General features: G+C 43.2%; 1 protein-coding gene across 1 annotated transcript in view; it reads left to right on the top strand.

Moving 5' to 3' along the window:
* The first annotated feature begins 6,132 nt into the window (after window positions 1-6,132).
* Window positions 6,133-26,694, top strand: part of Enosf1 (enolase superfamily member 1) — a 32,421-nt gene continuing 11,859 nt past the window's right edge. The window contains exons 1-9 of the mRNA XM_070029471.1: window positions 6,133-6,246; window positions 11,177-11,285; window positions 16,824-16,939; window positions 19,644-19,730; window positions 20,083-20,109; window positions 22,765-22,837; window positions 22,944-22,982; window positions 23,431-23,513; window positions 25,482-25,516. Of these exons, the coding sequence (XP_069885572.1) occupies window positions 6,163-6,246; window positions 11,177-11,285; window positions 16,824-16,939; window positions 19,644-19,730; window positions 20,083-20,109; window positions 22,765-22,837; window positions 22,944-22,982; window positions 23,431-23,513; window positions 25,482-25,516 (653 nt within the window). The 5' untranslated portion in view covers window positions 6,133-6,162. The remainder of the gene's footprint in view (window positions 6,247-11,176; window positions 11,286-16,823; window positions 16,940-19,643; window positions 19,731-20,082; window positions 20,110-22,764; window positions 22,838-22,943; window positions 22,983-23,430; window positions 23,514-25,481; window positions 25,517-26,694) is intronic.

The following is a 26,694-nucleotide window of genomic DNA, read 5'->3' as shown; positions in this document are numbered from 1 at the left end:
TTGTATGTGATACAAGCTAAGGGCTTCGTATTCATATAGATAGCCAATTGTTCCAGCACCATTTATTGGAAAGACTATATTTCACCTATTGGATTTCCTTCACACCTGTTTTTTAAATTAGTGTAAATTTATTGTTCAGAAGGGTTTCATATTTCTATACCTGTGTCTAATGTACTTTGATCAGATTCTCCTTTCTGTTACTCTTTGTTAACTGACTCCTTCCTGCTTTCTTGTTTAAAAAAAAAGTTTTGCATTTGTATTTTTTTGTGTGTTTTTTGTTTTATTTTGTCCTGTTTTTGGCTATGATACTAGGCTTGAACTCAGGGTCCTATACTTGTGAGGTAGGTGTTCTACTACTGAGCTACACCATTTAAAAAGTTTTAGTAGCATGTCAGGCACTGGTGGCTCACGCCTGTAATCCTAGCTAATCGGGGCTGAGATCTGAGAATCGTGGTTTGAAGCCAGCCCAGGCAGAAAAGTCCCCTCAAGACTCATCTATAGTTGACCACTCAAAAACTGGAAGTGATACTGTGGCTCAAGTGGTAGAGCAACAACCTTGAACACAAAGAGGCTCAGGGACAGTACCCAGGCTTGGATTTCAAAAATAAATAAAAAGATTTAGTAGATTTTATAATGCTGTTTTCATCTCTATATATTCCTATACATATCTATAATGCTGTTTCATCAATATATATACACATTTATACATATATCACTTCAGTCACATTCACCCCATCACCAGCACTTCTCCGTTCCTTTCTCTTCTCTTAGTTCTCCCTAAACATTTCCTTTTTTACAATCATGTTATATTATTTTTTTAGGTCTAGAATCTGCATATGATTAAAAATGAAATTTTGTCTTTCTGAGCTTGGCTTACCTTGTTCAATTTGATGGACTCTTCCATCCATTTTACTGTAAATGATATAATTGCATTCTTCTGTATTGCTGAATAATACTCCATTGCGTAGATATACTACTTTATCCATTCATTGGTTGATGGACACTTAAGCATACCATAGCTTAGTTAATAGTGTTGTAGCAAACATGGGTGTGCAGGTATCTTTATTGACTTACAGTCAATATATACCCAAGAGTGGTATAATAGCATTGTTTGTTCTGCATTTTCTTTAAGGAATCTACATACTGATTTCTATAGTAGCTGCAGTGATTTTCATTGCCCTCAACATATAAGACTTCCTTTTCCTTTTATTCTCACCAGCATTTGTTGTTTCTTGACTATGGTGAAATTGAATCTCAATGTGGTTTTGATTTGCATTACCTTTACAGCTAAGGATTCTGAACATCATCTATTCATGGATTGATTGGCTATTTGTACTTCTGTTTTTGAGAACTGTCCAATTTATTTGCCCATTTGTCAACTGGATTATTCTCTTGGTGTTTATTTTTTTAGCTCTACTTGTTCTGGATAGTCATTTTTCCAATGAATAGCTTGCAAAGATCTTTCTCTCCTTTTGTGTGTTGTCTCTGGATTCTCATAATTGTTCCTTTGGCTGTGCAGAGCTTTTAAACTTGATGGAATTCCATTAGTCAATTGCTCTTATTTCCTGAGCTGCTGCTGGAGTCCTGCTCATGCCTGTATCTTCAAGTGTTTTTCTTATGTGCTCCTCTAGCAGTTTCAGAGTTTGGGATTTAACATTAAGATCTGTGATAAGTTTTGAATTGAATTTTGTGTAGGGTGAGAGATAAGGATTCTAGCTTCAGTCTTCTACATGGGGGTAGCTAGTTTTCCTAATACTATTTGTTTAAGAGACTGTCTTTTTTTTCTAATGTGATTTTGGCTCCTTTGTCAAAAATCAGATGGCTTGTAACTGGGTTTATTTCTGTGTCTTCCATTCTAGGCATCTGTTTTTAAAAATCAACTGACTACATATGTGTGTGTCTATTTCAGACTCCTCTGTTTCCTTGATTTACATGGTTTTTTTTAATGCCATATTAGTGCAACTGTATATAAGTCTTGAAATCAGGTCATTCTTCTGTTTCTTTTTTAATTTTTTAATTGCTTTCAAATTTCCATAAACATTTTAGAATCATCTCACTAGCTTTACAAATTCCTGCTGGGGATTTAGATGAGATTCACTCTATCTTTGGCTTAATTTGGGAAGAACTAATATTTTTAACAACACTAAATCTTCTAATCTTGAGAAGATGATTTTTTGCTATTTAATTTTCCTTGGCTTTTTTTTTTATTGTTTTCAGTGTAGGTCTTTCATGGTTTTTGTTAAAAAAAAAATTTTCCCTAAGTATTTTAAGTTTTTATATTTTTCTTATTTTCAGTACTGGGGTTTTGAACTCAGAGTCTCACACTTGCCAGCCAGGTGTTACTAAGTCATGTCTGTAGCTGTTTTTTTGCACTGGTTATTCTTTAGATAGGATCCTGCTTCTTGCCTAGGCACACTTCTGGACCCCAATCTATTTATCTTAGTTTCCTATCCTAGCTGGGATTACAGGCATGTGCAGCTAGGTCCAGCACTTGTAAGTGGTAATTGTAACATTTTCCCTCCCTTATTTTGATATTCTGTTGTTGGACACATACATTTTAAGATGGTTGAATTTCTTGGACAATGGGACCCCTTTATCATTATATAATGCTCCTCATTTATTTTGAAAACTTACTTGTTTTCAAATCTACTCAGCCAGAAATTCATATAGCTACTCCTGCTTTCAATGTCAGCATTAATATTCACATATGGATGCCTATATTTCTTGCTATTTGGGAAGCAGAGATGAAAATAATCCAGACAGCAGGCCAACCCAGGCAAAAAGTTAGTGAAATCCCATTTTAGTCAATAAGCTAGTCATGGTGACATGCACCTGTCATCCAATCTACAAGGGAAGCTGTAAAGAAGGAACATGTTTGGGGGTGGGAGAATGCAAGATCCTACCTGAAAATCAACACTAATGCAACTCAATGCATGATGTACAGTACAGTCTTGCTCACTCACAACCTAACAGCCCATGGAAAATGGCATCCCCAGTTTAACTATCAAGGCCAAAAACTGCCCTGTCCAAAATATGGGAGGAGTTAATGGTGAATAACTCAGTTTCCAGAAATTATGCCTATGTCTGCAGGGTCCAATAAGATCTTGATATCTTGAGATGCTTAGGAGCAGCTGCCTTTGAGCTTTCCCAGTTCTCTCAGAGAGAACATTTGCTTTACTTGTATTAATAATACTATTCCGGGTTAAGCCCCTTGTCTCTGTCCTTCAATTCTTGAAGAGACCAAGAACTTTGTGGTCCCAATCCAGTAGACACCATTCAGTAACAATATGGTATATCTTTATGTAACTGTCTCAACCTGTCCATGCTGTTATAACAAAGTACTATGATTGGATAATTAAAAAGAACAGAAATGTACTTCCTCACAGTTCTGGAAGCTAGGAAGTTCATCAGACCCTGGCCAATTCAGTATCTGGGCAATAAGTACCCTGGTCTCTATTTTCAAGATATCTTCTTGAAAGCTGTGCCTTCACATAAAGGAAAAAGATGAATGCTCTTCCCTCCAGCCCTTTCATAAGGTTATTAGTCCCACTCTACCAGTGAAGGCAGAACACTCAAGGCTTAACCATCTCCCAATTTCAGCTTTTAACACCATCACATCGGTGATTAAGTTGCAGCATAGGAATTAAGGGGATACATTCACACCACCATCCAATTTTAATCTAAATGTGCCATTTTTCACATCAACATCATAGCACTATGCCTTCTTTTCTTGGGCCTCTTTTTAAATTGGTGCATTTATATCACTAACATTCCCAGTGATTATTGGCACTGCTGGATTACTATATAGCATTTTTTGTTACTGTTGGTTTTCCTTGTTCTTTGCCCATTTTTAAAATTTACTTTATTGTAAATTATAGAGTGATGTACCGAGGGGCTACATTTAGATCAGTCAGGTAATGAGTACATTTCCTTTCTTTTTTTGGGGGGGGGGTCCAGTCGTGGGGCCTGAACTCTAGGCGTGGGTGCTGTCCCTCAGCTCTTCAGCTCAAGGCTAGTGCTCCACCACTTGAGCCACAGTGCCACTTCTGGCTTTTTTCTTTTTGCTTATGTGGTGCTGAGGAATCGAACCCAGGGCCCTATGCATGCAAGGCAAGCGCTGTAGCACTGAGCCACCTTCCTAGCCCAGTACATTTCCTTTCATACAGTGACATCTGTTCCCTCATTCTCTCCCAGTCCCTCCCTCCTGTCTCTACCATAAGTTATATAGTTCACTTTCATCAGTGTCCATTGAGCTCCACTGTTGTTCACCCTCTTTTCCTCAAGTTCTGTGCCTTCCCCCCCCCCACTTTCCCCACAATATAATGTGAATATACTATATATGGTAAAGAAGACAGAATCATCAAAAACTAAAAACTAAAAAAAGAAAAATGGGAAAAAAGACTTGTTTCCATATCTTGGAGTTCATTCTGGTATGTATATTATTTCATATAAAAATGAAGAGGCACATGGGCATTGTGTCTTTATGATTCTCTTCTAAGTATCCTTTTTGTCTCACTGTATGTAGAATCCTGTATAATTTGCCATCTCAGTGCATTTTGTATCTAACCTGCATACCAGAAAGAACATGCCTTTGCGCCTATTTTTGTCTTATACCCTTACTGCTTTTGTGGTTTTAAACTGCAGGTTTTATTATTGTATTTTCTTTTTTGTATCAACTGTACTTCTCTTTCCCACTCTAAGTTGTTGCCCTAGAATTTGCAACCCACATTTTTGATGAATACATTTCACACTTTTGGATCTTTCTTTTGTTAACTGTAAAATGGATCAGAAACCTTTGCTTACCTTAGAGTTGTTGGAAAGTTTGGTACTGATATTATCTATTCCAAGAGGACCTTTAGATGCTCCTCATCAGTGATCAACTAAAACTTCATGTTAGAAGTACACTTCTACAAATGCAGTCATTATAATCCATGCACATTATGTAAAAACTGAACTATTTACTTGAAGCAGGCATAGGAGGAGGATTGTCTGGAACAACAGAAGCAGTGACATTGATCAAGAAGCACTGTACTCACAACCTGACTTACAGAATTGCATCTTCTTTGTGGACTAACAATGATGATAATAATGAAAACTCTAGAAAAAAGCCACACCTGGGCTGGGAAGGTGGCTCAGTGGTAGAGCGCTTGCCTTGCATGCATGAGGCCCTGGGTTCAATTCCCCAGCACCATATAAGCAAAAAGAAAAAAGCCGGAGGTGGTTCTGTGGCTCAAGTGGTAGAGCCCTAGCCTTGAGCTAAAGAGCTGAGGGACAGCGCCCAGGCCCAGAGTTCAGGCCCCACGACCGGACCCAAAAAGTAGAAAAAAGCCACACCTATAGGCCAGTCCTCCGAGGGCAATAAATAATCAAAATTATACAGGTAATATATGAAGAGTAGGTAATTGACAGAGGGTTTTACAGCAGTTACTGCTTAAAGGTATACATAATTTGTGTTACAAAATAAATCAATTCTGGCACTTAGTGCTTTACACCTATAAAGCTAGCTACTTGGGAGAAGGGGGTCTGGGCTTCCAAGCCAGCTCAAGCAGAAAAGTCCACAAGACTCCATCTCAGCAGAAATGGGATGTGCTTTATGTCTTAGAAAAGATGGGAAAGACAAGTGCACAAGGAAAGCAACTGAGACCCTATCTCAAAAGTAATCTGTGGAAGTGGAATAGCGGCTTGCTTTGCAGCAGAGAGCCTGCCTAGCCCTGAGTCGAAGAAGAAAGAAGAAGGAAGAGGAAAAGGGGGGGGGGGAGGAAGAAAGAAGGAAAGAAAGATGAAAAGAGAAAGAGAAAAGGAAGAAAAAGACGGACAGGAAGACTGGCAGGCCTTCATACCCTGAGCAAGCAAATAGGACTCTTAAGTGAGCAGACTGCACGTGGTGCCTCACTCTTGTCCAGCGTCCACTGCGACTCTGGTTGGACCCACGGCCAGCAGCTAGGTGCCCGCGAGCCGTGAAGGAAGGGGCAGAGTTCAGACCACGGCCGGCCGCCCCAGCAAGACCGAGTCCAGGCCTCGGCCACGCCCCCTCCGCGGCACGCCCAATCCTCGCGCGCCGCCCCACCCACAGGTGACCCCGCCCCTCCGTCCTCGGGTAGCTGAGATCTGGAGACCCCCCCCTATCCCCCGCCCCTGCCCCGGGTGCGCGCGGCTGACGACATGGTGCACGGCAGGATCTCCCGGCTCTCCGTCCGCGACGTGCGCTTCCCCACGTCGCTGGGCGGCCACGGCTCGGACGCCATGGTAAGCACTGACCAGCCACCCCACCCCCCGGGGTCCCCGCCTGCGGACGCTCAGGCCCGCGGGGGGGCGGTTCACCGGCATAGTGTCCCGTAGGAGGTGCACAGCCGAAGCTCCGCACTGCCCGCACCGACAGGCCCTGGCTTTGGCCTTTACCGCCCGCGGCTTCCTGGAAAGGATGGAAGGCACACTGTGCCACAGGTGGGCTTTGCCCAGCGCTACTCCCTGTAACCTCGAACGCCGCCCTGGCTGCTCCCTGGCGCGGATCTGAGGGCGTCCTCAGTGGGCGTGGCCCTGCTGTGTGTCTTCACGAAGACCCCTGCTCTCTGGGCCTCTAGGGTCCATCTGTGAAATGGGAAAACAAGTACCTAACAATGAGTGGTAGAGAGGGCGCTCACAGGAAGCTCCTGTGTCCACCAGCATGTTGGAAAGGATTTGCCACCGTCAAGAGTTAGGCCTTTGGGGCTGGGGGTGCGGCCCAAGTGCTAGAGCGCCTGACTAGCAAAGGCCTGCCAAGCAAATGCAAGGCCCCAAGTTCAAAACCTGGTGCATTTAACAGAGAGGGATGGAGGGAGACACCGAGACAGAAACATGTCAACCTGGTGCATTTAACAGAGAGGGATGGAGGGAGAGACAGAGACAGAAACACGTCAGCCGTGTGTGTGTGTGTGTGTGTGTGTGTGTGTGTGTGTGTGTGTGTGTGTGTGTGTGTGTGTGTGTGTGTGTGTGTGTGTGTGTGTGTGTGTGTGTGTGTGTGTGTGTGTGTGTGTGTGTGTTTAGCCAGAGATGGAACCCAAGAATGTTAGAGGGGCGCCCTTTCCCACCCTTCCTCAATTGTCTCCCCAACTGTGTAAAGCAGTGCTTCCTAGATCTATGAGCACAGCAGGGTACTCCTTGGTGTGGATCCTTACTCTCCCCCACCAGTGACACAGCTACACTAGAAAAGTTACTTTCAAATGCAGTGGGTGTATGGAAGGAATGGAGGAAGGTTGCCAGGACTGTTAATTCACAACAGAAGCTTTTACTTCCAAAACTGGCTAGAGAGCTAACTGGTGTTCATTACAATTCTCTATGCTTCCTGATGAACCTGAAATTTTTTTTGTACAAGATAGACCTCTCTGAGAATATGCTGAAGTTATTAAATGCAAAATAATGTCTTTTAGTCTAAGGTTAACTTTCTCTGTGTATGTGTGTGTATGTGTGTGTGTGTGCAAACGTGCATGTGTGGCACACATGTGTTACTGAAGAATTGAACCCAGGGCCTGGCATTCTACTACTTGAGCCCATCCCTCTTCCTATTCCTCCTCCACCCCTCCCCCCTTTTTTCTTCTTCTTTTAACAGTGTTGGAGTTTGGACTCAAAGTCACTTACAAAGCAGGGGTTCCCTCCAGGCTGTGTGTGTGTGTGTGTGTGTGTGTGTGTGTGTGTGTGTGTGTGTGTGTGTGTGTGTGTCTGTTGGCATTTTTTTTTCTTTTTGTGGTAGTGGTACCAGGACTTAAACTTAGGGTCTTATGCTTTTGCTCAGACTTTTTTTGTTGTTCAAGTCTGGCACTCAACCTCTTGAGCCAGGACTCCAGTCTGGCTTTTTTTGCTGGATTGGAGATAGTCTCTCAGATTTTTCTTCCTTGGCTGACTTTGAATCATGATTCTCAGATCTCAGATTCCTGAGTAGCTCAGATTACAGGGATGAACCTTGTACACTGGTTATTCTTTTGAGATGAGTCTACCTTCTTGCCTAGGTGAGTGCTTCCAATTTTTGCTTCCCATCTTAGCTAGGATGACAGGTGTGAGCCACCACACCTAGTACCTTCTGTTGAGATGGAATCTCTCCAGCTTTTCTCTCCAGACTGACCTAGAACTGTAATTCTCCTAATCCTGGCCCCATAAAACTAGGACAACAGGGGGCTGGGAAGGGAGCTCAGTGTAGAGTGCTTGCCTTGCATGCATGAGGCCCTGGGTTTGATTCCTCAGCACCATAAAAGCAGAAAAAGCCAGAAGTGACTCTGTGGCTCAAGTGGTAGAGCACTAGCCCTGAGCTAAGGGCTGAGGGACAGTGCCCAGGCCCAGAGTTCAGGCCCCATGACCAACCTCCCACCCCCCCCCCCCGCAAAAAAAAAAAAACCTAGGACAACAAGCTCACATACTGTACCCAGCTATGGATTGAGAAGGGATTATGTGAAGTTCTCTTGACTGATCTCAAACAATGACTTTCGCATTTTTATTCCCTAGGTAGCTAAGGTTATAAATGAGAGATACTAGTGTCCAGGTTTATCGTGCATTGAAAAAAACTCTTTTAAGTATCCTTTCTTATATTATGGCAAATGGTTTTTTAAAAAAAAATCCCTTTACAATTCTTTGTGGATTTCCAAATAACTGTTTCAAATTTTACCAACTTGTAAAATCCAAAGCTCTAAGAACAACTGCCTTCGTCCCTGTGAGTTTTAGCAAGCTTGGTTTTCTCATCTATACCCTGGGATAGTGGTATCCACTTCATACCCAGGAATGAGGTGTCTCAGTAGAACCCAACATGGAAAATACTCCCAAAACAAGAGCGCAAGTCCTGGCCACTGTTACTCCTTGCATTTAATGACATTGAAGCAGGACAGACTGAGCAGAACTTGACTGATTTTGTCAGGTATTAACATAGGTTTATCGTAGTCAGGTTTAAGAGATAGAATGTGTTTCTGGGTCTGCATGAATAGTGTATAAACTCTGGGTGAAGGGACATTATCTGATTGCTATGTTCCAAGCTCATAAACACTTGAACATGCATCCAGGAAAGAGGTAAGTGTGGTGTACTGATTCTCTGGGCCTTTGTTGTAGAATGCCACCTGGCAGTTTTCCACATTGATGGCTTCATTCCCCTGCAGGGAGTGCTGAGCTCAGCACTTCCATACTTCTCAGTAGTCAGCAGGAAAGTGAACTTTTCTGATGAGAAGTAGAACATTTCCTCGGGAAAAAGCCCTGAAACTTTCTTAAAGCTTCTTGTTATGAATTATTTTTTCCATTTGGAGGTAGTGGCATTTGCAAAGCAGCCATTCTACCAAGCTCTTTTGCACATTACTTATTTTTCAAATAAGGTCTTTCTATTTTCTTCCTTCTTTCCTTTCTTTCTCTATCTTTCTTTCCTTTCTTTCTCTATCTTTCCTTCCTTCCTTCCTTCCTTCCTTTCTTTCTTTCTTTCTTTCTTTCTTTCTTTCTTTCTTTCTTTCTTTCTTTCTTTCTTTCTTTCTTTCTTTCTTTCTTTCTTTCTTTCTTTCTTTCTTTCTTTCTTTCTTTCTTTCTTCTTTTTGCCTGGACTAGCCCTGGAGCACAAACTACCTGCTATGCCTTCTGTGTAGCTGGGATTACAGGGTGAACCACTGTGCCTAACTTGGTTGTTGACATGGGGAGTGTTCTAACTTTTCTCCTGGGCTAGCTTTAAACCAAGATGGAATTTTGCCTCCCAAGTAGCTGGAATTATAGGCATGGACTGCCACATTTGGCCTTCTTGTTATGATTTCTTACTGACCTTGTTAAAAACAAGAGGTGCTCAGGACTGGGGGTATTTACTAGTTGCTTGTTTCCCAGCACTTCCCAGAGAGGTCCACAGCTGTGAGTCACAGCCTAGCTGGCCTGTGGTCATCTCTAGCAATACTTCTCTTCTTTGTTCATTGTCTGTGGGTTCCTGGGTCTCCTCTACTCCAGTCCTTAGTCTGGTGCTCTTAGCAGTTAGTGATGTTGGGCACTGTCCCTGAGAAGACTAAAAACAAACCTACCCCTGATCTCAGAGATCTCCTTAAGGTGGTGGCAAGACCCTGTCTGATAAAAAAAAGTCAGGTGCCAGTGGCTCACATCTGTAATCTTTCTACTCAAGTGGCTGTAATTTGAGGTTTGAAGCCAGCCTAGACAGGAAAGTTAATGAGACTCTTACCTCACATTAGCCAGAAAAAAGCTGGAAGTCAAGTGTGGCCCACCAGGCAGAGTACCAGCTTTAAGTAAAAAAGCTAAGGGACAGTGCACAAGCCCTGAGTTCAGGACCCAGTACTGGCACAAACAAAAATTTTAAATTTTTACAAAGGCTGGGAGCATACCTCATAATGGTAGACTATCTGCCTAGAATGTGTAAAGCCCTGGATTTAACCCCAGCATTGCTGCCCCAACAACAACAGCAAACAGCTTCCTGTGTTCAAAATTGAGCTGAATGCCAGTTTTTAAAATCACTGTAAACTGGTGTGAAGATATGTACATTTGCCCTCTGTGCTTCTTGGCAGCCCCAAGGTGAGCAGCTTTGCTCTGCCTCGTACCTCTGTGCTGTGATGCCCTGCTACCTTCAGGCCAAAAAGCAGTGGACCAGGTGCTAACCATGAACTAAAACCTCTGAAACTCTCAGATAAAAATATCTTTCCTCATTTAAAAATAAAACATACCTTTAGGGCTTGAAGTGAAGCTCGGTGGTAGAGTGTGAGCTTAGTATGCACCAGGTCCTGGGTTCAATCCCATCCCATGCCCAAATAGGTACACTGTACTTGTAAAACCCATGTGAACCTTCAAGAGCACGTTCCCTGATTGACTCTGGTTTACACCATCACATATGGTTGGGCCCTTCTTGTATATCCCTCATTACAATTTCTAACCTTTTTTTAAAATTTATAATAAAATAGTCTTTGTTTTTTATGCCAGTACTGGGGCTTGAACGCAGGGCCTGCCTGGGCCCTCTCCTTTAGCTTTTTCCCTTTTCCACTTGATCCACACCTCCACGTCTAGCTTTTTGTTGGTTCATTGAAGATAATAGTGACATGAGCCTTTCTGCTTGGGCTGGCTTCAATCTGCGATGCTCAGATCTCAGCCTCCTGAATAGCTAGGATTACAGCTGGGAGCCACCAGCACCTGGTTGCATTTTCTATTCTTATGTGTCATTCTCATGGTACTCTTGGCTTCCACACTCCTGCAGCACACTGATCCTGATTACTCAGCGGCCTATGTTGTCATAGAAACTGACTCAGAAGATGGACTCCAGGGCTGTGGCATTACCTTCACTCTAGGGAAGGGCACCGAAGTTGGTGAGTTGAGTCTCTTGAGGAGCCATGGTGCTTCGGTTCCCCATATTTTTCTCTGTATTCGCACTGCTCACGGAGTAAACACATTACCTTGTTAGTAGCTTTGCTAGGCGAAGTTAAAATGCAGTGGTCCTTGGCCACTCTTCTTGAAGCCACGTATAGACTGCTGGAGACTCCTTCACTCTGGATCCATTTCTGTGTCAGATGATAACTGCCAGTATGTTACTCACCTTCTCTTAACTCATGGCTACACAGAGCCTTGAGTGCCTGGAGCCGGTAGGTGACCAAGGCTGAGGAGAGGGAGGCAGTGAGTTAAGGCAGCAAGGCTCATTGTGATGTATGCTGAGTCTACTTGGTTCACAAGTTGTTACACAGCATGTTCATTTCAAAAGCAGATTCTTTGGGGGTTGCACCTTGAGCTGTGTATAGACACTCCTTTGAATTTTCCTAACCTGATGACCCTGAACAGAATGGAATGCTTCTCAGAGCTGGATAGGATCTCCATGGTGATGTGAAGCTCTGTCCGGAAATAAACCCCAGCCAATCACCATGATGGCAGGAGCAGGAGCATTTAGTGTCTGGATCATTTAAATGCAGCTGTCACTGTGTATGCAATCCATATACACGATTCACAATTCAAGAAGTATAAAAAGGGCTGGGAAGGTGGCTCAGTGGTAGACTGCTTACCTACCATGAGGCCTTGGGTTCGATTCCTCAGCACCACATAAGCAGAAAACCCAGAAGAGGCCCTGTGGCTCAAGAGGTAAAGCACTAGCCTTGAGCTGAAGAGCTGAAGAACAGCACCCAGTCCCAGAGTTCAGGCCCCATGACTGACCAATAAAATAAAGAAGAAAGATACTCATTACCTGATTTATTAAAGGGTAACCCCTCTGTATAACACTTTAATAATAACAATGAAATTATATATAAAAATAATTTTAAAAGTAAATAAACTGTAATTCGAGTTTAAAAAAAAAAGAAGTATAAAAAGTGACCCTTGTCAGATCACTCTCAGTGCATCATTAGGGACTGAAGCTGAGTTGTGCCAGATTGAAGAGTAAAGTCCAGGGAAGGGGAATACAGCTTCTCTACTATGTATGTGGGGCATATGTATATGTGCATTGTCCACCCTCCAGCTAACTGGAGATAAAGTCTTGTTGTAGGGAAGGTTTTAATATTGTTAAGAAGATAAAAGGTGAGTGAGAGGCTGGGCACTGGTGGTTCTGGCCTGTAATCCTAGCTACTCAGGAGGCTGAGATCTGAGGATTGAAGTTCAAAGCCAGCTCTGGCAGGAATATTCAAGAAACTCATTTCTAGTTCACCAACAAAAAGCCAGAAGTGTGGCTGTCACTCAAGTGGTAGAGTGCTAGCCTTGAGCAAAAATGCTCAGGGACAGTGCCTAGGCCTTGAGTTGGAGCCCAAGGACTGGATAGAAATAAAGTTGAATACCTGTGTGTGTGCGCGTGCGTGTGCTCACGCACCGCCACTACAGCTTCTCCCTGGCCATCCAGGAGGTCATTTACATCAGTCCAGAGAGTTAGTTAGTCTTCTACAGACTTACCTTAAGAGCTGCCAGATATCCAGCTCCCTGCTGGGCACTAGAGAAGGCATTTTTAAAAGGAAGAGGTATGATGAAAACAAGAATTCTACCTACAAGGAGCATAGAAACTGATTAGTGAAACAGACATAAAAGGCAGAGTTACAGATCACTGTGAGAATTCCTATTGTTAGCGTGTTCAAGTTATAGAGAAAGGGACTGCCTCCCTCCAGAGAAGGCACAGGACAGGCCCCCAGAGGAGAGCAGGCAAGAGTCAGTCTCTTCCCTTCCCCCACCCCACAGCCAAGTGGATGATTTCCTGTAAAATCCAAGGTAGTGATGGCTGGCTGAGGTATATTTGAGAGCTGTTTCAGCATCTCTGCGACTCTAATTACCCCTGGCTAGATATTGAGCACTTTAGGAAGCTGCTATGCTTTTCTCCATACCACAAACCATATAGCGTGGCCCCCAAAGGTTTCATAAACCATGCAATGAGTTTACAAAGCATTAGACAAACCATTGGAATCACCACTAACAGCCAAATTTGAGCTTTGTGCACTTGGGTGCCCACCGGAGGGACCTGCTCTGATAGGGTTGAGTGAGTTTTGTGGGATGAGCTGAGCTAGTGTTTAGGATCCTCTCTTTCCCCCAACCTCAGTCGTAATAAATGTCTTGGGTAGGGGCAAATCAACTCCCAGCTCTTTATGACTTTAATATGAGCTTCTTTTGTGCTAATAATGTTGCCTACTACCTTTTCCAGACCACAATGTGACAGGTCCATTTTAACTTTGACCTTGCTACATGTTTAATGAGTCACCACCATTTCACTAACCATTACATGGTACTCACGCCAAAGGTGGGAAATTGTGTTATCTCATCTGGGTCTGCACCCTTTATCAGCCTACTTTCCTCATCAGGAGGAGACCGAGATAAGAGAGATGAGAGAGAGGGTGAGGGAGAAGGAAGAAGAGAGAGAAAGAGAGAGAGAGAGAGAGAGAGAGAGAGAGAGAGAGAGAGAGAGAGAGAGAGAGAGAGAGAGAGAGAGCGCTTCACTACCATAAAGTGAGTGCTGTGAGAGAAAGATAGGAAGGGAAGGCTATTTTCTAGTGCACATAGTATACCTATGTCATTTTTCATTTTTTTCCCAAGTGTTTTTATTCACTTAATTATTCATTTTCTCCTGCTTTTTAAGTATTTTAAATGTCTTCATCTTTGTAGAGCAGTTTTAAGTCCACAGCAAAATTGAGCTATCGATGCCCCCCAGCTTGCCTGACTACTGTCATCACCTTATGCCAGAGTGGCTGGTACAGTTGTGACAGTCAGCAGACTCTTGTGATGCATCATGGTCACTCTGAGTCCACAGTGAACATTGGAATTCACTCAGTATTGTATAGTGTATGCGTTTAGACAAATGTGAAATGTCATTTATAATGTAAGCTAAGCTAGTTTACCAAGGGGGGAAAAAAGGAAAAAAGAAAAAGAAGTAACATTAACTGGAGGAATATACAGTCATAAAGGTTCATGTCACTACCTGGGTTCCAATCCCTAAGGTCATCCACAAGTCTTCCTGAATGTTCAACCAGGTCTTGGGGGGGAGGGTACATGGTGGGGGGGGAGATGGAGGAGGGGGCCTGGGTCAGGAGAAAACCCTAAGTTAAATCAGTAAGCCAGCTGCCTTTCAGGGCCAGTTTTCTCCAGCTAAATCTGTACCCATCCCATGAAAGATGAAAAACCTAAATTGTTCTACTTTGGGGTCAAATACTGCAATCCAAATTTCTATGGGTGTAGCAAATTTTAGTTAACTTCTTGTAGTACCCTTATGTTGAGCAAGGAAAACACACAGGCTTCAGATAATTTATCTCCTTAGAGCCATGAAAAGTGAGGTCATTCTTAGCTTTTGTTAGAGACATTTTCTATTGTGATGCAAGCCACAGCCTGCATAATCAGTGACTTACAGCAACAATCAAAGTCATGAGGACAAGTTGGATATAGATAATGATAGATCAATGCTCTAATACCTCACCTTGAGTCATTTGATGTGCTTTGTCAGCTTGTTTTTAACCCCAAGAACATCAGCCATCAAGAAACAAGACTAGGGGCTGGGAAGGTGGCTCAGTGGTAGAGCGCTTGCCTTGCATGCCTGAGGCCCTGGGTTCGATTCCTCAGCACCACATAAGCAAAAAGAAAAAAAGCCGGAAGTGGCACTGTGGCTCAAGTGGTAGAGCGCTCGCCTTGAGCTGAAGAGCTGAGGGACAGCACCCAAGCCCAGAGTTCAGGCCCCATGACCGGACCCAAAAAAAAAAAAAAAAAAAAAGAAACAAGACTAATTCTGTGTTCTCACAATCTGAGGGGTAAATTACAGGAGGAGTGACTTGCTGATCGGTTATGATAGTGTATTCCATCAACAAACCCCCAGAGAACCTGGAATGGCTCCTTCCACCCTAAATCTTACACCCATCCACAAGCATTTGGTCATCACAAGCTATCTCAGAGGCTAGGTGCATGCTAGGAGCATGTGAGGCTACTTTAAGAATGTTGACCCCATAGGATCTGAGTGTGCCCCATAACTATTTTAGTAAGTGACCTAAAGAGTTGTACTATTAAATTGGTACAAATAAGTGATCAGATATTTTACAGTAAATTGGTTGCCTTGGGTTAAGTGATGATTTTATTATTTTGGTCATTGGCACATGTACTGTTTCCTAGAATGTACAAAGGATAGAAGGTCTTTTGCTTATAATTTATTACTTAATGTTTTCCATCATTCCCTGCCAAGTATCAAACCAAGGGTCTCATACATGCTAGATAGGTTTCAATTACTGTGTTATATCCCCAATCCCTCTACATCTTAAATAATTAATCTTTTTAAAGGACTAAACAATGAATCCCTTTAAAGCACCAAAATTAAATAATTAATGGCAATACTAGGGCAAATTAAGTTTATCCTTCACTCTACTTACTAAATGTTTATGTAAATGGTGTTTTATGTATGTTAACATTGCATATATAATATACTAATTGAAAATAAATTTTATTTAATCTTTTTCTGGAGGGGTGGGAAGGCAAGGTCTCTTACCTAAGTAAGTTTATGCCGTCCCAGCCTTGCTAGTGCTGGGGTAAATTACAGGCATACATCACCACACTCAGCTTCATTTAATCTTCAGTAGTGTGTTATATTATGTACTCAGGTATTTTGTATAGCTGTCCATAATGAAAAGGCATTTCTCTTTTCTTCTTTTTTTATTATTTATTTACTTTTTGTTCTGTTGTGGGGCTTGAACTCAGTCTTATGCACCTGTCATTTTTTCAAAGTATAACTTATGTAATTTTACTAATGCTAGTAAGAGCTTAATGATAAAAGTCAATAATATTTCTTTTTCTTTTTCTTTTTTTCACTCATGGGGCTTGAACTCTGGGCCTGGGCTTTGTCCCTGAGCTCTTCAGCTTAAGGCTAGGGCTCTACCACTTTGAGTCATAGCACTGATTCCAGTTTTCTGTTGGTTAGTTGAAGATAAGAGCTTCACAGACTTTCCTGTTTAGGCTGGCTTTGAACTGCTATCCTCAGATCTCAGCCTCCTGAGTAGTTAGGATTACAGGCGTGAGCCACGGGCACCATCTTCTTCTTAATTTTAATTCTATATGTTTCTATTCTGTAGAAATATTGAACTAGCAAGGACTGGCTTTGAATCTCATAGTCTGAACACCTTTTCTTCAGTGAATAGGAAAATAATTTGGAACCATGTAAACTTAAAGATCTATAGTTTCCCACGTGACAAGCAAACAAAATGTATGTGTTCTATTCAGGAAATCTAGCTCCCATTGGACCGTTCCCATTGTGGGATATTAATTGTGAAATGAAAGAAGATGTATTTAGAGTAATTTTACAAAGCACGTACATTTTTTGTACCTACGGCTTATCCATGAAATGTCTACACTGCTAGTGGTAGTTTCATGTCTTGTCTGTATATTATAACCTGAACATAGATGAAATTCTTCTTTAATAGTTGTCTGTGCTGTGAATGCCCTGACCCACCATGTGCTTCACAAAGACCTCAGGGACATTGTTGGGGACTTCAGAAGCTTCTACCGGCAGTTGACCAGTGACGGGCAACTCAGATGGGTAAGGAACCTCTTTTGTAAAAAGACTTTATGAATAATGTTACTTTAACCCTAAAATGTCCTTTGATTGCCACAAATGTGAAACCAGAGATGGGTTTACAATTTTAAAATAAAATACTTCATTTACATACATTAGGACTAGAGGTATTTAGCGCATCAATGTTTTGAAGTAATCTGTTCTTTCTGTAAGACTTGAGCCTGCATGCATTTGGATCCTTGCACACTTCATCTCCCACTCCCAGGCTTGGAAAACATGATCTAGAGGATAAAGGGTTAGATGGGCAACCTTCTCTGAAGAGAGAACCTGAATCATGTTATCTTCATGGGAGGAGTCATTAAGGAAAGAAAGAGAAGAACAAAGTTAGAAAGGCAGAAGACCATGGTACCTTTTTGTATATAGGCCAATCTATTAGCTGATTTTCCATTGCTGTGACAAAATACCTGAGAAAATCTACTTCAAAGAAGGAAAGATTTATTTTGGCTCATAGTTTTAGAGGATTCATGCCATTGTTGATTGGACATATTACTTTGGGCTAGTGGTGAGGCAGAACATCATGGTAGTTGGAGCATGTGGCATAAATGGCCTTGACTAATAGGAAACAAAGAGATGGGGAAGGGGCCAGAGTTCCAATGTCCCCTTGAAGGACACATCCCCAATTATATAACTTCCTTCTACTAGGCCTTACCTCCCAGTGTTTCCACCATCCACCAATAGCTCCACAAGCTGGTGGCGGACGTTTTAACACATGAAACTTTGGCAGGGAATGCCACTGTTAAAAGTCAGAATCTAAAACATAAAGTCTAAGCCTAAAGAAGTACAGTTGTAGAGAAAGATTCAAACACAGTTGAGCTCAGCAATTTAGCTTTGTCCTTGTCCCCTGATGACAGATCTTTTTCCTACCCCTACTTCCCTGCCATGCACAGACAGGCACAAGAGAATATACTTTCCATATTGTCTTTATTGACTTTATTGAAGACAAAGTCAACTTGCCTTACCTTGAAAAATGTAACCTTGAAAAAATTCTCACTGGCTGACAATTCAAGCATCTGTGACAATTCAAGCATCAGAACAAATATGATAGTAACGGCTTGTAATCTGCTGAGCTAAATAAGAATCCACAGGGCTGGGAAGGTGGCTCAGTGGTAGAGCGCTTGCCTTGCATGAGGCCCTGGGTTCGATTCCTCAGCACCGCATAAGCAAAAAGAAAAAAGCCGGAAGTGGCGCTGTGGCTCAAGTGGTAGAATGCTAGCCTTGAGCTGAAGAGCTGAGGGACAGCGCCCACGCCCAGAGTTCAGGCCCCATGACCGGACCCCCCCCCCAAAAAAAAAAAGAATCCACAAAATCCATTCAGATTATGAATCAGGAAAAGCCCATCATTACAGTGACATACAAATAAAACAAATGAATATAAGACAAATGGTGGTATAGGAATCACTGCATTGTAGCCATCATAGCTGTTGTTAATTGAGTCATCATGGATGCTAAACTTGGGGGGACAATAGTAATCTCCTTACTTGAGGAAAAATCGTAACCTCACAGTGGAAAACTAAGTAGACACTAACACAAAGGGTATCATAACCCAATAATAAAACAAAATGACACCACCACTTAGCAGTATTTATGCCAAAACATGTAGAACCTGAATCTTGTCTTTCTTGAGTGTATTTACTGGTACTAGGGCTGAATGCTGTCCCTTAGCATTTTGACTAAAGGCTAGTGCTCTGCCACTTGAGTCACAGCTCTGCTTCCATCTTTTTGGTGGTTAATTGGATATAATAGTCCCATGGACTTCCCTTCCAGGGCTGACTTTGAACTGAGATCCTTAGATCTCAACCTCCTGAGAATCTGGGAGTACAGGTGTGAGCCACTGGCACCCAAACTGAATGTAATCTTAAAGGAACCATAGAACAGCTCGTATTGAAGGGTGCTAAACATGTCAACTGGTCCATATTCCTTAAAATGTCATATTATTGAAAGAAAACAACTTATTTTACATAAAAAGATTAAAGAAACATGACAACTAAATGTAATAGAGTTCTGAATTAGATATAGATCAAGGAAAAATAAAACACATTATTGAGGAAATTGGTTGATATTTGACTAAGGATTATCTAGATAATGGTGTTCATTAGTATGACATTCCCTTTCTACTATGGTTATGTAGGAGAATGCTTTGTCCTCAGAAACTACACATAGACATATTTATAAATAAGATTCTGTCTGCAACTTTGCTCTCAAAGGCATGCACACATGGAGAGAAGAGTGGTTATTGGGAATTTTTTTGCTTTTGTTTTTTCCTGCTTTTGTAATGGTATATAGGTTAGAAGCTGCCTTTCATCCTTTCTTTCCTTTCTTTCCTTCCCTCCCTTCCTCCGTCCCCCTTCCTCACTCCCCCTCCCTCTTTCCCCTCTTTCTTTCCTTCCTTTCTTCTTTCCTTCCTTTCTTCCTTCCTTCCTTCCTTCCTTCCTTTCTTCCTTTCTTTCTTTCTTTCTTTCTTTCTTTCTTTCTTTCTTTCTTTCTTTCTTTCTTTCTTTCTTTTCTTTCTTTCTTTCTCTTTCTTTTTTTTTCTTGGCTTTTCTTTTCTTTTCTTTCTCCTTGAATCTCTACTCTCACCTTTAAATTCATAAACTATGTCCTGGCTAAAAGACCTCTAAGTTTTCCCCTTATGTCTAAGACATGATGTTGTATTTTGCTTTCCAATCAGATTGGTCCAGAGAAAGGTGTGGTACACCTGGCCACAGCAGCCATTTTGAATGCAGTGTGGGACCTGTGGGCGAAGCAGGAGGGAAAGGTAACTCATCTGAGAAACATGCCCGTGGCGCCATGACACAGGACACGTGACTGGCTCTGAGTGGCCCTCTGAAGACCAAAGACCATGCACCACAGGTCCCCAAAAGGAAACAGAGATTTGTTTTGACTCTTTTCTTCCCTGAAGATACTATTAGTTGTTAGGAATTAGTTTAGAAAGGGCTGAAGGAGAAGGAGAGGGACAACAGGGTAAAGGATAAGGAGGGAGGAGGCAGCACTGAGGTTGGGTGGCTGAATGATCACACACCAGCAGGAGTTTGCCACCAGTGCTTTAAATGGTGCTTAAAATGGTGCTTTATCCAACGTCTCATTAACCATGTTTTTTTATCTTCAAGCCTCTGTGGAAGTTACTTGTGGACATGGTAAGTCATCTTTAATGTTATAATTGTTTCTAAATGAAATGCATTTCATAATTTACCTTTTGATGATGATTTAGAGGGAAAAAACAAAACAAAACCACCAGGTGTCTGTGGTTACGCCTGTAATCCTAGCTACTTAGGAAGCTGGAATCTGAGGATCATAGTTTGAAGCCAGCCTGGGCAAGAAAGTCTGTGAGATTCTTACCTCTAGTTAATCACCAGAAGAGGAGCTATGGCTCAAGTGGTAAAGTGCTAGCCATGAGCAAATAAGCTCAGGGCAAGTGCCAAGACCCTGAGTTCGAGCCCCAGCACCAGAGAAAAACTAAAAAAAAAAAAAAAACAATAAAATATAATAATTTCTTTTGGGGGGTGGCTGGAACCAGGGCCTTGTACATGCCAGGCAAGTATTGTACCCTTTCTGCTATTTGAGGCACCTGAAAACTATGCTCGTGCAAGCTGAGTGGACATAGGAAGCAGCAAGCTCAGGTCCTGCCTCCCCACAATATGTAAGGCAAATTCTCTGAGCCTCCACAACTTGCCTAAGAGATGAGAGTCATCAGACATCTAGGGACTCACAGAATCAGCCTAAAACCCAAGTGAGAAAACTCCATTAGGGCTGGGAAGGTGGCTTAGTGGTAGAGCACTTGCCTTGCATGCATGAGGCCCTGGGTTCAATTCCTCAGCACCACATAAGCACAAAAGGCTGGAAGTGGTGCTGGGGCTCAAGTGGTAGAGCGCTAGCCTTGAGTTGAAGAGCTGAGGGACAGCGCCCCAGCCCAGAGTTCAGGCCCCACGACCAGCAAAAAAAAAAAAAAGAAAAAGAAAATCGAAAAGCACTCCATTAAGTCTGAAAAGCCAGGGATAACTAGTAAGACATCTTGTAGCACTTTGACTCCAAAAGCAAGATGAGGCCATGGCAGCCTTCCCTGTGTAGCATCCGGCAGGGCTGGAGCTTCACAGTGAATTCTAAAGATACCCACATGGCTGTTTTCTTTCTCCTTGACCTATTTTAGGCAGGGATGAGCACCTGGTTGCTGAGGAGGGGAAAAAAAAATCTCTGAGTATGTTAAAGGGAAGTGAACAGCAGACCCAGGCTGACTTGGCTCTGAGTCTAGCTTTCACTACTAACTAGCTGAGAGACCTTAAGTGAATTGCTTACCCACTGTGAGCTGCAACTGCCTCTGGGTGAAACCTGGTGGTCCACAAATGAAGGCCCTTTTTATTCCTTGGCAGCAACATTAAAGACAAGGACAACATGGCCTTGAAGACTGTTGAGCCATGAGACCTTGCTCTTCTTCTAAGGCGGGCTCTCTCTCACTTCTCTGGGTGGTTGTGGGGGTGTTGGAAAGACAAGGATGTGGGAAGGTCAACCTTTCACAGGTCGTTCACCACCAAAATGAGCCACCAGAAAGGTGCTAAGGTGCTAAGAATTTGTCATCATTTGGCTCATTTCCTGTTTCAATGCTACATCTTTTTTTTTTTTTAATGCTACATCTTTTAAAAGAAGCAGATTCAGTACCAGTAAAGGAGCTAACACCTGTAATCCCAGCTATTCAGGAGATTTGGATAATTGTGATTTCAGGCAAACTTGGGAAAAATGTTCTTGATATTCAACCAATAGGAGGCATAGGTAGCAAGACAGAGGTCAAAGATTGACTTGGGGCGAAAACTCAGGACCTTAAGGAAAGCAAACAAGATTAGGGGTATGGCTCAAGTAGTAGAGCACCTTCCTACCAAGGCCCTGAGTTCAAAATCCAGCATACAAAAAAAAAAAAAAGCTGGGTGCTGGTGGCTCACACTTGTAATCTTAGCTACTCAGGAAGCTGAGTTCTGAGGATCATTATTCAAAGCCAGCTCAGACAGAAAAGTCCTCATGAGACTCTTACCTCCAATTAATCACTCAAAAACCAGAACTGGAGGTGTGGCTCAAAGTGGTAGAGCTCTATCCTTGAGCAAGAGAGCTCAGGGACAGAGCCCAGGCCCTGAGTTCAAGCCCTACAACCACTTAAAAATAAAAACAAACAAATAAAAAAAACCCTAAAGCCTCAGGATTGAACAAGCTTTTAAAATTTCTAGCAGCCTACTACAGTTCTGGTGGTGGTGTGAAATTCCTGATTTCCCTGTGTCTGTCCTGCTGGTGCCAATGAAAAACTTAGCCTCTGTGGCCAAAGCATTGAGCAGGCAGGAGGGGAGAGCAGGGATAAGGAGCCGTCCCCGAGTCAGGAGGGTGGGGGCTCCTGTTCTATCAATCAGTGAAATGAATTTTCTCCACTCTCCAGGAGAGCAGATTGCAAGAGCCAATGCTTGCTGTGACCCAGATCTGAGCACAGTCTTCTCTTCTTTGCATTGAGTGCTCTGGAACAGCCTCATTCTCCCCTCCCACCTTTTTTTCTCATCCTCTTCTGGTTCACTGCAGGGTCAGCTTGATCATGGAAACTGCTGCCTAGAGGGATAGGGAGTGAAAATCAGAATGTTGTCAGGGGCAAGGAGTCTCTGAACGACTTCCACCAAGCAATGACAGGACCAAACAATCTGGCACAAATCCCATAGGCCCCTTCCTGGAAAGGATAAGCTCCACAGATCAGCACAAAGTAGCTCCTGAGAAACATAATCTGCCTGAGAATTGACCCAGGCTCTTCTCCTGTCACTCCCTGCCAGGATCCCCGGATGCTGCTATCCTGCATCGATTTCAGATACATCACTGATGTGCTGACAGAGGAGGAGGCCTACGGTGAGTCCTGGGAGGGCCGTGGAAGCCAAAATTCCCTAGCACTGACCATGGCTCACACGCAACAGGCTTGAGAACATCAAGTGACACTTTTTCTTCTTCTTTTCAGAAATACTGCAGAAAGGTCAAGTTGGCAAAAAAGAAAGAGGTGGGTTAATTGAAAGGTTCCTTCCATGTTTGTGCTACCATTGTCCAATTTTCAGGGTCCCTGGTCTCCACGGGTACCCTGTCATGCTTCTTGATGCCCTGTGCTAAGCAGCTAGACCTCACACTGCGTGGGTTTGAGTAAAGACACCATTTGGGGGTGACCTTCTGCTGCAGGGGAGAGGGAGGTGGGCGTGTGCACTTCAGTCACTGTATACAGGAGGTTTGGTTTTAGGGTTTGTGATAAGGCAGGGCCCTGGAGAATGGGACATTCAGAGAATATTCTGGTCACCTGTCCTTGACAACTCCAGAGGCTTGGACAAGGGACAGAGTGTGTATGTTAGCCACCCAGCGAAGAGCTGGATTCTGTGTGACACAATGTAGCTATAGGCAATTCTAATTCCGCAGTTCCCTGGAAAGTGCCAGATGTTGACAAATGTTATGTCTTCCAGAAAAGCAAATGCTGATACATGGTTACCCTGCCTACACCACGTCGTGCGCCTGGCTGGGGTACTCGGACGCCACGCTGAAGCAGGTGTGCTTTCTAACGGGTTTTGCTAAAGGGAGAAAAGAAAATAGGTTTTCCTTCTGTACTCAGGGCTCCCTACACTATTACTGTGCATCACTTTAAATGTATGGGGTTTTCCCATACTACCAACTACGTGCCCTGCAATTTAAGTCAGTTTCTACACTGTCTCCCTGGCATTAGAGAAGACCACATAGAGTAAGGACTCTGCATCACCACTCTGCCCTGTATCAGATCTAGTCTTGCAAGTCCCAATTGTGACCAGAGCGCTGATCAACCAGCTAGAAAGCAGAAGGTCCCATATAACACATCCCCTTCATTTGCTAGAAACAAATTTGCAGAAGCCAGGAAAACTTTTTTTTTAACCTTTACGTTTTATGTTTTTGTTAGTTGTGGGGCTTGAACTCAGGTACTGAGCTGTTCCTGAGAACTTTTTGCTCAAGGCTAGTGCTCTACCACTTTGAGCCACAGCAGCATTTCTGATTTTTGAGTAGTTAATGGGAGATAAGAGTCTCCGGGGACCTTTCTGCCCTGGCTGACTTCGAAGCATGATCCTCAGATTTCAGCCTCCTGAGTAGCTAGGATTACAAGTGTTAGCTACCAGTACCCAACTCAGTACAACTCAGAACAGCCAGGTAGAGGAGGTAGGATGGAGGGGAATGTGTGAGCAGGCCCAACAATCATCACATGTTCACCAGTCTTGGAGCTCTCTGAGCTCTGTCCTTTGGGATTCACTGTCATTGGCTATTGGCTGTCACCTCAACCTTCAGCCCTTCTTCTCACTCTAGAGTCTGAGGGTGAGAGTTCCAACCCTTTTATCATGGCTTGGTTTTGATGATCAGCTATTAAAGGGCCCCTTTTAGGGTCATCTTTTTGGAATACAAAAGACACTTGTGATTCAGGATATTATAAGAGTTATAGGATCTATGCTCTAGGAAATACTCTGAGGAGGTAGGGGGGGTATATCAAATATGGCCCACCAGCTTCATATTCCTCCCTTTCTGGGATTTACTATTTCATCACCAGCCTCTCTATATCAATTTGTGCCCAAGGCCTCCTTCTGATAGTGCTTACACACGAGTAGAAGTGTAGCCATTGACACCTTACCACCTCAGTTCTGACTTAATGAGTCCCCCATTGCTCCCTGGAAGGTGACAGCTTAGGATTTGAGTTTCAGGCAGAGGCAGCCATGCAGTATTGTCCAAGTCACTTATTCATGCAGCACCTCGGCTTCCTCCTTTGAGAAGTAGGAAAGTAACACCCCATATCATGAGATGGTTCTAAGGATTCAGATGAAAGTTGTAGGTTATTATACTACAGCTGGCACATGGCATACAATCAGTGTATGGCTCACTTACTACTCTTCACTACATTGAGCATTTTTAGACTGAGGGCCTCACTCAAGCCAGGCAAGCACTTCACCTTTGAGACAGACTGGTTTCTGCTGTTATTTTTACATCCATTAGTTATGTGGACATCACAAAAAAATCTTAGCTTAAAAAAAATTTTAAGCTAGGGAGGTGGCTCAGTGGTCGAGTGTTTGCCTTGCATGCATGAGGCCCTGTGTTGGATTCCTCAGTACCACATAAGCAGGAAAAGCCGGAAGTGGCGCTGTGGATCAAGTGGTAGAGCGCTAGCCTTGAGCTGAAGAGCTGAGGGACAGCTCCCAGGCCCAGAGTTCAGGCCCCATGACCAGCAATAAATAAATAAATAAAAATCTTTTAAGAAGATGGATGGTCATGTTGTGACAATGAGAAAATTGGTTCCTATAGAGATGAGGAAAGAAAGTCACCCTCCAAGTAGAGTGATACTCTGTTGGCTAAGTGTTCTCAGGAACACATGGTTTTTTCCTCTGGTTTATGCTTTGACCATAATGTTAGTGAAATCCAAGTCAGAAATGACTGAGGTACCTTCAGGCTAGGGTTGCTCCATGCATGTGACCATGTGTGTGATGAGATGTGTACTCTTTCCCCACAGCTCTGTGCAGCTGCACTGAAGGATGGCTGGACCAGGTAAGTTATGTGTGTAATAATGGACTTGACCTTCCCAGGAAGCAGCGTGATGAGACTCAGCAGTGAAACAGCACCAACAAAGCCAGGAACAATCTGGTGTGTAGGGACCATAGGCCAGGCTCATTCTCCAAAGAGGACATGTAAATGCTTCCTAGAATCCCCGAACATCACAGATGAAAGGGGCTTTGAAGAGCCTCTACTTCAAGCACTATTTAGAATTAGAAACCCCTTCTTTAAGATCAGTAACAAGCATTGATTCAGCAAGAACCCAGAGGCAGCCAACCTGACTTTGAGGAGTGGGATCCCATTGCACAAGGGCTCTTAACTTCAGTATTGTGAAGCTTTTGCTTCCCTGTAACTTTTAGCTACCATTCTTCTTCATGGAGTTTCGAGAAGCCAGGTCTTCCCTTCCCGCTCACTGGCTACGTGCTGTCTAGAATGACTGCCTGCATTCCTCCCTTGTCTCCTGTATGTAGGTGTAGACCCTCTGGATGTACTGTTGGTGGTCATGACCCCAAATCCTGGTGCAGTACAGGTCTCTGAGGGATCCTCTTGTGTCTTGACCTAGTGTCACCAGGCTTCCTTCCTTCCTTGTAATCAGGGTGGCCACTGGTCCATCTGACCCACTCTGTGAAGCAGCAGTGTCCCTGTCATCTAGGAACTTAGCAGTAGTACAGAGTCTGAGACTTATCCCTGAATCTGCTGCCTTGGAGTTATATTGTAACCCTTTGAACAGTTTGTGGATATCATAATATTGATAGGCATTGAATTCTAACTCTGGGCACATAAAGGGTTGAGGAGCATGAAGGGGCAGCACATAGCAGAGGAAAGAGGCATTGGTTTCTGGTAGAATTATAATCCAATCTTGCCCTCATTCCCTACAGTATTCTCTGTGGGGTCTTGGGCAAATCTTCAGCATCTCTGAACCCCATTTTTTCTCTCTATGAAATGGAAATGATAGTAACTCCTGTTTCTAATAGTAGCTCCTTGCCATGCCTCACAAGGACCAGTACAGGGTATGTTCAAAGCAAGTATTTAGAGTGCTGGCTTCCTGCCCTTTCCTCAATCCTAGAGAGGCTGGAGCAGTTAAATCTGGCACATCTGAAAAGCTCCAGAAAGACTTCATGGGCCTCCTAGCTCAGAAGCCTGGAATGACATGCAGAGCCTGTGGCTAGCTA

Source organism: Dipodomys merriami, unplaced genomic scaffold (assembly GCF_024711535.1).
Source record: "Dipodomys merriami isolate MVZ:Mamm:240054 unplaced genomic scaffold, mDipMer1.0.p SCAF_2, whole genome shotgun sequence".
Classification (NCBI taxonomy): Eukaryota; Metazoa; Chordata; class Mammalia; order Rodentia; family Heteromyidae; genus Dipodomys; species Dipodomys merriami.
Note: the sequence above shows the minus strand (reverse complement) of the source record. Positions and strands in the feature narration are given on the sequence as shown.